At 52.1% G+C, this 12,601-nt stretch overlaps 1 protein-coding gene across 4 annotated transcripts in view; it reads right to left on the bottom strand.

Moving 5' to 3' along the window:
- Positions 1-7,247, bottom strand: part of NHERF4 (NHERF family PDZ scaffold protein 4) — a 76,455-nt gene extending 69,208 nt beyond the window's left edge. The window contains exons 1-2 of one of the 4 annotated variants that reach the window (XM_085645919.1): positions 7,021-7,247; positions 5,699-5,726 (exon numbers count right to left, since the gene is read on the bottom strand). In XM_085645919.1, coding sequence (XP_085502045.1) covers positions 5,699-5,726; positions 7,021-7,033 — 41 coding nt within the window. In that variant the 5' untranslated portion in view covers positions 7,034-7,247. Of the gene's footprint in view, positions 1-5,698; positions 5,727-6,915 lie in introns of all 4 variants that reach the window. The other 3 variants (XM_085645917.1, XM_085645918.1, XM_085645916.1) reach the window with 3 other exon arrangements.
- Between the last annotated feature and the right edge of the window lie 5,354 nt (positions 7,248-12,601).

The raw sequence follows: 12,601 nt of genomic DNA, 5'->3' as shown, positions 1-12,601 counted from the left end.
CCTTGAGGCAAGCCAGGCCTTACAGAAAGCTTGGCATGACCAAAAGGCTGTCTTGGTTGAGTTTCAGCCAGGACAGAAGGTATGGGTGTTGGAGCCAGTGGCCCCAGCAGCACTCCAAGACAAATGGTCTGGACCCCATACAATCCTGGAAAAGAAGGGAGAGGTCACCTACTTGGTCGACCTAGGAACTCCCAGGAGTCCCCACAGGGTACTCCATGTTAACAGGCTTAAAGCATATGTTGACAGGGCAGACATGGGCTTGCTCATGGCTACAGATGAGGGACAGGAGGAAGAGAGTGACCCTCTCCCAGACCTGTTGTCTCAGAACCCTGAAGATGGCTCAGTTGAAGGAGTGACCCTTGGAGGCAACCTCACTGCCCATCAGCAGACTGAATGTAGACAGGTTCTACAATCATTTTCACATATGTTTTCCTTGATACCTAGTCAAACTGACTGGTGTACCCATGTGGTGGACACTGGTGACAGTCTGCCTGTAAAGAACAAACTTTACAGACAACCTGACCACGTCAGGGACTGTATAAAGGCTGAGGTACATAAAATGCTGGAATTAGGTGTCATTGAACCCTCAGAGAGCCCCTGGGCTAGCCCAGTGGTTCTGGTCCCCAAACCTCACACCAAAGATGGCAAGAGAGAGATGAGGTTCTGTGTGGATTACAGAGGACTCAATGCTGTCACCAGGACAGATGCACACCCTATTCCAAGGGCAGATGAGCTCATAGACAAACTAGCTTCTGCAAAGTTTTTGAGCACATTTGACTTAACAGCTGGCTATTGGCAAATCAGATTAGCTGAGGAGTCTAAGGCCAAAACGGCATTCTCAACCCCAGGTGGGCACTACCAGTTTGTGGTGATGCCCTTTGGTCTGAAGAATGCACCTGCCACCTTCCAAAGGCTGGTGAACCAAGTCCTTACTGGGTTGGATGACTTTTGCGCAGCATATCTTGATGACATTGCTGTCTTTAGCTCCACCTGGGAGGATCACCTGATCCACCTGAAGAAGGCTCTTGAGGCTCTGCAAAGGGCAGGCCTCACTATCAAGGCTACTAAGTGCCAGATAGGGCAGAGTAAGGTTGTGTATTTGGGCCACCTTGTAGGTGGAGGCCAAGTTCAACCACTGGAGAGTAAGATACAATCCATCAAGGACTGGTCCCCTCCAACCACCCAGACTCAAGTTCGAGCTTTCTTGGGCTTGACTGGGTACTACAGGAAGTTTGTTAAGAACTATGGGTCCATTGTGACTCCTCTTAATGATCTGACATCCAAGAAGATGCCCAAAAAGGTTCAGTGGACAGTAAGCTGTCAAAAGGCATTTGATGACCTGAAGGAGGCCATGTGCTCTGCACCTATCCTGAAAAGTCCTGACTACTCCAAAGAGTTTATTGTCCAAACAGATGCTTCTGAGTTGGGTGTGGGAGCTGTGCTGTCACAACTTAATGTAGATGGTCAAGACCAACCCATTGCTTTTATTAGCAGAAGGTTGACCCCCAGAGAGAAGAATTGGTCAGCTATTGAGAGGGAGGCCTTTGCTGTGGTGTGGGCCCTGAAGAAGCTGAGGCCATACTTGTTTGGCACTCACTTCAAGATTCAGACCGACCATAAGCCCCTCTTGTGGCTAAATCAGATGAAGGGTGAAAACCCCAAACTGCTTAGGTGGTCCATTTCCCTACAGGGGATGGACTTTACAGTGGAGCACCGGCCAGGTACTGACCATGGGAATGCAGATGGTCTCTCCAGGTACTTCCACTTAGGACATGAAGACGAGACTGGTCAAGGCTAGTTTAATGTCCCAGCGTTTGGGGGGGGGTTGTGTAGGAGAGTAGGGTCTGCTATCCTATGGTCACCCCAAATTTTTGCTTTTTGCTTCACTGGTTTTTGACATATTGAGGCTGTGGGCCTGCCAATCAGACCCCCAGCCTGCTGTTCTCTCTACTAAATTAAAACTATGCACCCTAGGTGCATAACCAATTGGAAGTGGATCACCCTGTCAGCCCCTGTACCAGTGTACACTAGGTACCCAGGGCATTGGTGTACCCAAGGCCTGCCAAGGGCTGCAGCATGTATTATGCCACCCCAGGCTTGGCCTAACAATTTGACACAACTGGCTGATCACTCAGCTGGGGTAAGTTGGTGTAATCACCTCTTACTTAGGTGTAGTATACCTATACCTAACCTTAAATGGGACACCTGGTAACCTATAAGTCACTCCTATGGCAGGCCTTAACAATCCTGAAGGCAGAGTGCTTGGTTCCATGTGAGATGGTGCTCTGGCATGAGCTGAGCCTGTCTGCAGTGGTCGGAACAGCTTCCTTCTACTGTTTCCAGATATCGTCATACCATATACTCTTAAGTGCATTATGAACCTCGCGGTTAAATGCTATCTTTGGTTTGGCTTTATCAAAACATGTCGAGTAAGGTGTCATACGAATTGGAATACTAACCCCTCGCCAATTCTGGCGACGGGGTTAGCATTCCACCCTTCTAGAGGGACACGACATGTACAGTACCTGAAACCCGGGTAAAATCAGACATAGCCTCAGCTCCACAAAATGGATGCTGCCACCACAGACACAAGTCTGCCCTCCTGCTGCTGGGAGTCCTTCCAGCTTGGGAGGTGTGGACAAAGGGTTTCCTGCCAGGGGAGGTGCGTGCACCACCCCAGACAGGATTTTGTGTATTGGTCAGGTAGGGCTTGAAAGAAACCAGACATGCCTGTGGCTCACAAGGAGCCTCGGTGCATATGCCAGTTCAAACCGGTCCTGGGGCACACCAGTCCCGGGCCTGGGGCGAGCTGGACAAAGGATTGGGGGTGTAACCACCCCCCTTCCTGGTCCCACCCATAGGGAGGGACCTAGCAGGTAGTCCGGCCCCTAGAATCCGCTTAAAGGTAGGAGCTGTGTCCTAAGACTTCAGACATCCTGGAATCAACTTAAAACTAAGAAGAAGACGGGAACTTCGACGCTCTGCTGCACAGAGGACTGAAGCCAATCTCCCCTGTGGTCAGGGAGTGACCACCTTGCTAACGCAAGCACCATCCAGCGAATCAACGTCTGCTTTGCCGCCGCCTCCCGCCGGAGCCGGAGCCCAGAGACTGACAAGACCTGGACCTCCAGACCTCTCACCGCCCGATCCACAGTCCCCGCAAAGAGGAGACCCGTGGAGGCACCGAGACACGTGGAGCCAGCCATCTTGAAACGACTACGACAAGCTGACCAGTGCAACAACCGAGGCTCCCTCCAAGTTGTGCTTTGGGTCCTGAGAAGCCCAACCCTCGAGCAGCATCTGCACCAAAGGTGAGCCCTCCAGCATCTCCACGATCTGCGTGGGGCCCTTCTGCATTTTGCCACTCGACGCGCCTAACCGGTTGCTGGCCCGCCGGCTAGTGGCCATCTTGGCGACGAAATCTACGACAAACACCGCTGGTCTGGTTGCTCCAGACTGGCCCTTGCTCCCCTCCAAAGGAGCAGTTCCTCTGACCTTGCTGGTCAGAACCATCAGCTTATCTCCTTGCCTACAACAATTGCTTTTGCCAAGGCTTGTTTGCTTCGATCAAGTCGCCGACACCGCCGACAGCGAGAGCCTGCGTGGGACAGCTCGTGACTCGACTCCTGGACGTCGTCGACCTTCAGGGACCACGTGGCTGCAGAGTCAAGCTACACCTTCCTTCCTGTTTGCACCCGACATCGCCTGGTACCCACCTGGTGCCACGCTGGTCACTGGCTAGTGACTGTGAACACTGTCCCCTCTGCTTACAGGTCTTCAACATCTCCGATCCACTCTTGGATCCACTGCATCTCTTCCCGACCGACCACCTGCAGCACTTTTGTCTACAGGCCCCACGGAACCGATAGAAGAAACCCGACGCACTTCGAGGCCTATGCACCCGCTTCCTGTGGGTGAGGTAAAGCTGGCACTCCTGTGCCCAAGTGTAGTATTACATCTCTAGTGCCTGTGTTCCAAATCTTAAGTTCCTAGGTCATCCGGAAGATTCCTTTTGCAGTAACTTTGTACTTTTTACGCACCCATTGAAACCTATGGGAGCACGCGTGTGACTATTTGCTCTGCACACGCCACCCGTGGACCTCCTGGTCACTAACTGACGTTAGCTCCTTGTAGGCCCAGCGATTCTAGAGGCCCTAGGCCTTTTCCCTTTTCTGTTCGTGGTACTTATACCACTATTTTAGTATATGGTTCGAGTGGCCACCAGGGCCTATCCATATAAAGTGCAACTTCTGTGTATTCTGTGATAATCTTGTTTGACGATTTGTGCTCCTGTGCTCATAAAGAGACTAGGGGTTACTTTGAGAAATAAATACATATATATTTTGAATATAGATCTGTGTGGTGTCCTTTCATTGGTATAAAAGGGGGTTACTATTGGTAAAACAGCTTGCTTAACACGCATCACGAGTTTAGCCTCAAAGACTGCTTAGCCTACGCTACCACTAGGGCAGCTAGTCCGAAAAGGTTGACTTACAACCACACCATAAGGGTTGCTTGGCATGGTACAAGGTGGTCACTAGAACTAGTGAACAGCATATACCAGGCCAACTTCTCACACCTTTGATGTAGCCAAGACCTAGGCATGGCCATACAATCTTGAGTAAGGGACTGAGGCGAAGCCAGCTCCTAGCCCTCATTAGAAGTGGTCTAGTTTATTGAGTAATGTGTGTAAATGAGTTTTGAGATAAATATCGGATATTTATTGGGGGGAAACGCCCAGTATTGGCCAGAGCATATGCAGCAAAATACGCATGTTAATCCCCAAAAACTAGAAATTGAGTAATATTTATCTGGCACAATAAATTTACACTTAAGAGAGTCGGATTTTATCACGTCTGATAAACATCATGCATTCTAGGGGGCCACTCATGACGGCCTAAGTATAGATCATGTATTGGAAACTACAGGGCTTCATTCAGATTGCTAAAGCTATCTCTAGCCGAGGCTGTAAAAGTGTGACGCAGGCGCAGCACCATCGCCTCTCACAAACCCAACCTAGAGACCATCACAGTGCGGCCCAATCGATCAAAAAGAACCCAGCAGCATCGCCTGTTGATACAGGACTCTACGGAGTTGTCACACTCACAACCCACAGCAAACATGATGCAAACATGATGCAAACAGATCACAGGTATGACAGAGAACCATCGCCCTTCAGCACAGGAACATCACAAGTAGTCACCACTGGAATCCAAAAATAACGCTGGGGTAGCAGCAACATCGCCTATAAGCACAGAAAGCTACAGAGACATCACAAGTCCCTGCAAACATGATGCAAACCCTACACGTTATTGAGGAAGCTGCTGAGTCATCAGGCCATGCATATGTACAGTGCAAAGAGATCACATGTGTGACACACAGCCAGAGTTTGGAAGACTTCACATGCATACGTCATTGGACTGTAACTCCAAAAAACGCTTGTGCTGCTGACCGCTAGAAGGGCCCATTTAACGAGGCTTCTGACGCCCTAACTGCGGGCCTGCCCCTGCCCTGGCACCGTCACTCGCCTCTGCCGCAAGCATGCGCAGTGACGCATGATGCGTTCCAGGGACCTGCGGCTATGCCGGATACATCCACTGTGCCCTCACAGGGACCTCCCCTCAAGCTCCCACCTCTCTCTGCTCAATAACCCGCCATAACCTGCCCTTCCTGGAAGGGGCATGGGTGCAAAACGTACCTTGTCAACTCGATGTCATTTCCGGTCCCTGTAAGGTAAAAGAAAATAGGGGGTCAGAGGTCATGGGCTTACAAATCGTCTCTGGATGTTTGTGGCGCTTTCATAGCAGAGTTCACTGACTTAAGCGCTTAAAAGAGATGGGTCGGTGGGGTCAGGGACGTCAGTCCCATGCCAGGATAAACTACCTTACAACCGCTTCCACCTCCCTACCCAAGGCCCCGGCGGTGACAACGAGAGGCATTTAGGTATAAGCAAAGCGCCTTCTAGTACCAAACTGAAATGACAGTGATAACCGAGCCCCAGTCGAGATAGACCCCTCGGTGTGAAATCCACCAACCAGCCCAGCTCCTGAAGCCCCCACTGCGGAAATGACAGACAGCCCAGCACCAGGACATAATGTTGATTAAACACACCGATAACCTAGGCAGGCCCAAATAAATCCTTCACGGTAAAGCGCACTGATGGCCTAGCGTCAGATAAACATCGCAATGAAAAACACATTGATAACCAGGGGACGCCTCTGCGCCCCACTCATTGTTAACTGATGACAGTGCACCATCCCATGATCCTTCCTTCTCCTATGGTCCTCGCAAGCCACTGAGGATAACCTCTGCCTGAAACCCGCTAGGCGTAAGTATATCGCTTGACAAAGAGCCTAGAAGACGCTCCGTGCTTTGTGGGCTCAATCGGACCCCTCTTCTTCCTCATGCAGAACTCTAGGCCCCCTCGGCCGTGTCTCTCTCGAGTCCCACACCCTCTCTCCTCACTGAGGACCACTCGCCTCCAAGGTCCGCTCCCTGGCATGCCTCCTCTCTCCGCCATCCCCGCAGCTTCCCTCCCTCTTTCCTCCCTAAGGCCCTCCTTTCTCTAGGGAGCTCCGTCCCCTCACTGGGTCGCACACCACCCCAGGGCCCAAGCTCTCACCCCTGAGCTCACACTGAGGCCCCCCACCAGAGTACAGGAATGGAGGGGTGACGGGTGCTCAGAGGGGTCTCTGACCTCCTCGCCCCTCCATTCCCGAAGCTTGCCCCTTACTCGCCGAGGAGTGTCTCGCGACCAAGGCCTGATCCTTCACTTGAACTTCCTCCCTCACACAAGCGCCCCCCACCCCTTCCCCCGCTTCAGAGTCCTCATGTCCCTCGGTTCGCCGTCCGGTCCCACCCTCTCACCGTTCCCTATCACGGAGACCCCCACCGCTCCAGACCCCCCTTCTGTACCTTCTCTCCCCCCCATTCCGAAGCTTCTTCACAGAACCGATCACCGGCAGGCCCAGTCCCTCACATCCTCCCCGGCTCGCAGGTACCCACCAGCCCCGCCCTTACCTTTCCACCCCATTGCTGCACCGTTCCTCCTACTTCCCGGGGTTCAAAGTACAGCGCCGGGACTGAGCCAGCTTCCTTGAGACGCTGCGAGGTTAATGGTTAATTAACATAATCAAAACAGGGGTGTCTGCTCACGCCGCGCCCCCGATCCCATCACTGGAGGCGTCTGACACCGAGAGCTGTGGGGATCTGTGGCCGATCACCGCCCCCCCCCCCCCCTCCACCCCGCCTTTCACACACACACACACACCCTGCTCGTTCCGGCTGCCCGCACTATTAATAAATACTGTATTGGCATTGACATTGCAAGTTAAACATTTGTTGCCAACATTCACACGGTGCAGAAATTGGCACATGCGGGGCAGTTTCAGGGCCTTTGCGGGCTGTATCGAAGAGATCGATCGAACGTTCTCCCTTCACAAACCCCGGGTCTGACTCCTGTGACCCTGGCCCAGTGCAAAGTACGTACAGTACTGAACTGTCCACACTGTACTACCTGTTTGCACTTTTAGTACTGCCTTACTGCTGTCTCTGCACTTCCTGCTGCGCAAACCCCCTTCAGGAGGCGAGTTCCCTCCCCCCTCTTTTGCTTCAAACTGCGCCCATATTAACCCTTAAATCACCACCGACAACATGCTTTGGTGCCTTAAGAGGTCGCAGTTTATTCAAACATAACATGTTTATACATTTTGCAATATTCATGGTCATATCAACTGCCCTTTTAATATCCATGTTAACACATTTCATTGTCTTTGCAATCATTTGGTCGCTGGGTGGACCCAGCCTCCTCAATTTCCCAGGAAAGGAGGGACCCCCTGTCTGGGCCTCCGATTCGTGGGTCTCGGCTTCAACTTGCTATCCACTTGGAGAGTGCCCGGTCTGCAAGTGCCTGTCCTGCTGTCCCTGGACCCTTTCACGTGCCCTCCCTGCTCCCAGGGGTCCCTGCCGTGTGGCATCCCAAGGACCTTACTCCTGTGCGAGGGGGGGTTGTGTTTCTTTGGGACTGTTGCCCCTATTGACCCCCCCTCGTCCTATCCAGCTCGCTCCCGGATTAGGGGGGCCCGAGCTCGCCCTGGGGTGACCAATCCGGGTCACCCCCTTCTAGCTGGCTATGCAAATGGGACGGGGAGGGGCTTTCAGACCCCAACGGCATTTGTCCCAGGTCAGGCTTTGCGTTCCCGGTCCGGATTCGCTCTGCACCGCCTACGTGCACGATCTACCCTACTTGTCTGCATAAACTCTGTACCGACAGCAGAGAAACTATAGTGCTTAGTGCTTAGTGCGTAGGCTCTCAAATCCCGTTTGGGCTCAAAGGCCTAAGATTGAGCTGTTGGTTCTGGTTTAACCTCCCAGTAATTCCATTATTGTGGTTCAGTTCTTCCTCGTCCCAGGCATTTCTCTCTCAAGCTGCACCTGCTTCCCAGGCAGAACTTCAGTTTTTCTACTTCCTCCCTCCATTCTATAGGAATACAACATCTGATACATAAATGATGGAAAACCCACAACAGTTTATTTCAATAATGTTCTCAGGCATGCACCCATCATCACACAGATGGGCCCTGTCTCGGACAGGTGAGGGATGTTTCTATTAGGTCAAAGGTCAATGATCTAAATATCAGTTAAGCGTGGATCTGTTGCTAAAAGATGGACCAAAATCTACAATTACAGGTAGGCTTTTGATAAAAGAAGATATTGTGGGGTAACTGACAAACCAAATAATTGAACAGACCCCTGGATTAGAGGTTTTGGCTTGTAATTGTATAATCAGAAGAATGAGTAAATGACAGAAAAGTAATATATATATATATAATTGGGTCTGCGCTTTCATAGGATTTTTTTTTGTTTGTTTTTCTATTAACTTTGACGCGTTTGACGAATCTTAATAAAACTTTCCACAAAAAAAGTCTCATCTACCTCAGCTCCTTCCTGAAAAGTTTTAAGGTGATCTGTCAAGAGGGGCAAAGAAAAAAGGGGGCCTCATAACAAGTTTTCCCCATTAATTTTTCCAAAGGAAAATTGAACAGCGTTACTGTGAAAACTGCTTGACGGAAGTACATCGAATTTGTCAGGTAGCCAGATCTTGGTGCAGGAACCTTTATTTTTGAGATTTGGTGTAAACCAACCCATTCAATATTTTTTGAGTAATTAAGGCCTTCAAAATTTGTATATATCATGCTGCTGAGGCTCCCGGCACGACAGATCTCAAGATGAGATCCGATTTGCTGCTACCACATTAACAACGATGTGGCGGCAGCCATCTTAGGACTCGGGACTCAACCCTGAGTCCTGAAAAAAAGTTTTTAACAAACACGAGTAGGCATGGTAGGGATACCCTGACCCCCCCTAGGTGTGGGGGGAGAAGCCCCAGAAGGACCCGTTCTGGGGCCCCAAAAGTTTTCTTTAAAAATTTGCCAGTGTGAGCGGGTGGCCAAAAACGTGATGAAGAGGGCCGACATCACAAAAAAGAAGAGGGAGGTATGCTCTCCCTGAGCCTCAATATGCCCCTGGGTCTCCATCCCAAGGGGCCGAATACCATTCAAAAGGGGACGGGCACATGTTCCCTCCTTTCAAACGCTCCACGGGCCCAGTGGACCTCATCCCCCTCACGCCATCATAACAGGAAAATGGAGGGGGCGCCCCCCTCTCCGAGCTTCAATAGGCCCTAGCGGACCCCATCCCTCAGGGCAAATACCATTCAAAAGGGGACTGGGGCAACGTGCTCCCCCCCTGAGCATTAAAAGTCCCTGGGACCCCATCTCCCTAGGTAGATTTAAGATTAAAGGGGAGGGGATTGCATGGCTCCCCTTCCTGAGCTTGTAAAGGCCCCTAGGATCCCATTCCCCAGGGCAAGCTCAATTACTGTGTCCCGGGATGCCCACCCCCAGGATACAGTAGTTTCCCTGCCAGCAATAGTGCAGACAGGAAACATACGTCTGCTCCCACCTGGCAGGAGCGTTTTTAAAGTTCTTGCCCACTGGGCGCAGACATGCCCTCACTTCTTGCAAGAACGTGGGCAGGGATGGCCTATCTACTTCCACTCGGTGAAAGCTTTAAAAATGCACCCGCCAGAAGGGAGCAGACTTTTGTTTGCTTGCCTGCGTTCTTGCAGGCAGGGAATCTCACGTTGCTTCTGCCTGGAGAGAGCAAAGAAAAACAGCTTCTCCCGCCGGGCGGGGGCAATGCTGGCTGCCGCAGCACCCAGTATGGGTGCATGCAGGGAAACGGCGGGGCAGCGGGGGCACTGGGGCTCCCCCGCTTCCCCTAATATACAGTTAGGTGGGTGCCCCAGGTTGGCAGCAGGACACTAACACACACCCAGTGAGGCCCTTGGGGATGGGTTCCCTGGGGCAAGTATTGGCTCGGTGTAGGGGCCATAAGCCCCCTAACCTTAAAGTATACAAAACAGTGATGGATGGAATGCATGAATTACTCTCAACCAATGGTAAATACTGAGGGCCACTTCCCCATCCATCGTTATTCTGCACACCACACCACCTCAGTTTCGTCCCAGCTATATGCAAATCAGTCTTGATCCTGCTCCAATAGGAGGAGAGGGGAGGGTGGTTGGCCTAATGGTTAGGGCGGTCGACTTCGAATCTGGAGAACCGGGTTCGAGTCTCGGCAATGAAGCTGACCATCCTGTGATTCTGGGCAAATCACTTAATCTCCCTGTGCCTGACAAAAATGAATGTGTCCTCATGTAACGCAACTGGTGCTATGTAAAGCACTCTGATACCAGATACAGGGTCAAGTTTTCGCTATATAAAAATAAAACTCCGTAACAGTCCAGACCGAACTGCTAAGCCAGGTTCTCCCTGAACTGGAAAACAAGCAACCCAAGGTCGGGTTCACACTAGATATGGGCTCATCAGCCAGGTACAGCTCGGTTTCAATGACACAGTGTGCACGGGACCCACATGTGACTCGTCCCACTTAGGGCAACACAATAAGTGTACGAAACAGTGATGGATGGAATTCTTGAAATATCTCAGCCATTGGTAAACACTCGGGCCGCATCCCAATCCATCATTGTTCTGCACACCAGGCCTCCTCAGCTTGGACCCAGCATGGGACTGTTCCCATGAGGAGCAGGGTCAAGACTGATTTGCATATGACTAGATCCAAACTGAAGTGGCATGGCGGGTGAAAATAATGGATTGGGATGCAGCCGGGGTGATCGCCAGTGGTTGAGATCAATTCAATCATTCCATCCATCAACTTGTTCTTTTTGCCCCTCACCTTAAAGGCCCCAGTGGATGGGGCCCCGTGCCCTGTGTGGCTCAGGGATGGGGTTCACGTTCCCACTTCCCCATAACAAATATCTTTTGGCTGCTTAAAACAAAGTGGCCAAAGAAGAAAAACCATGATTGCTAGAACCTTGAAACTCTTGATCCTCACCAGAACCACTGGAATGAGCGGATGTTAGGGAGATGCATACAGAAGCCCGCGAGCAATGGACAAGAGAAAGTATCTGTTCCATTCAATCAATCAATCAATCAGGACATTTATAGAGCGCACTACCTACCCGTAGGGTCTCAAGGCGCTTGGGGGGGGGGGGGGGTGTCGCTACTGCTCGAACAGCCAGGTCTTGAGCTTCTTCCTGAAGGAGAGGTGGTCTTGGGTCAGGCGCAGCACGGCCGGGAGGGAGTTCCAGGTCTTGGCGGCCAGGTAGGAGAAGGACCTTCCTCCTGTAGTGGCTCTGCGGATGCGTGGGACGGCGGCGAGGGCGTGGCTGGCAGATCGGAGGTGGCGTTTGGGAGCGTAGAAGTTGATGCGGTTGTTGAGGTAGCTCGGGCCTTGATCGTGGAGAGCTTTGTGTGCGTGGGTAAGGAGGCGGAAGGTGATTCTCTTGTTGACCGGGAGCCAGTGCAGGTCTCTTAGGTGTCCGGAGATGTGGCTGTGTCGTGGGATGTCGAGGATGAGTCTGGCTGAGGCGTTCTGGATGCGCTGGAGTCTCTTCTGGATCTTGGCAGTGGTTCCGGCGTAGAGTGCGTTGCCGTAGTCCAGTCGGCTGGTGACGAGGGCCTGGGTGACGGTCTTCCTGGTCTCTGTGGGGATCCACCAGAAGATCTTCCGAAGCATGCGCAGGATGTTGAAGCACGACGAGGAGACGGCGTTGACTTGCCTGGTCATGGAGAGGGAGGAGTCCAGGATGAAACCCAGGTTGCGAGCGTGGTCCGTCGGTTTGGGTGCGGTGCCCAGGGCGGGGGGCCACCAGGAGTCGTCCCAGGCGGAGGGCGAGGAGCCCAGGATGAGGACCTCCGTCTTATCTGAGTTCAGTTTCAGGCGGCTCGTCGTCATCCACTCGGCTACCTCTCTCATCGTTGGTCAGGGAGAGGATCAGCTGGGTGTCGTCGGTGTAGGAGATTATGTTGAGGTTGTGTTGGCGTGCGATGGCCGTGAGGGGACTCATGTAGACGTTGAAGAGAGTCGGGCTCAGTGAGGATCCTTGAGGGACGCCGCAGATGACTTCGGTGGCCTCTGACTTGTACGGTGGTAGGCAGACTCTTTGTGTTCTTCCGTTGAGGAAGGAGACGATCCAATCCAGTGCCTTCTCCTGGATTCCGACGTTGCTGAGGCG

Source organism: Triturus cristatus, chromosome 3_1 (genome assembly GCF_964204655.1).
Source record: "Triturus cristatus chromosome 3_1, aTriCri1.1, whole genome shotgun sequence".
NCBI classification, from domain to species: Eukaryota; Metazoa; Chordata; class Amphibia; order Caudata; family Salamandridae; genus Triturus; species Triturus cristatus.
The sequence above is the reverse complement of the archived record's forward strand: the minus strand, read 5'-3'. Positions and strand labels throughout refer to the sequence as shown.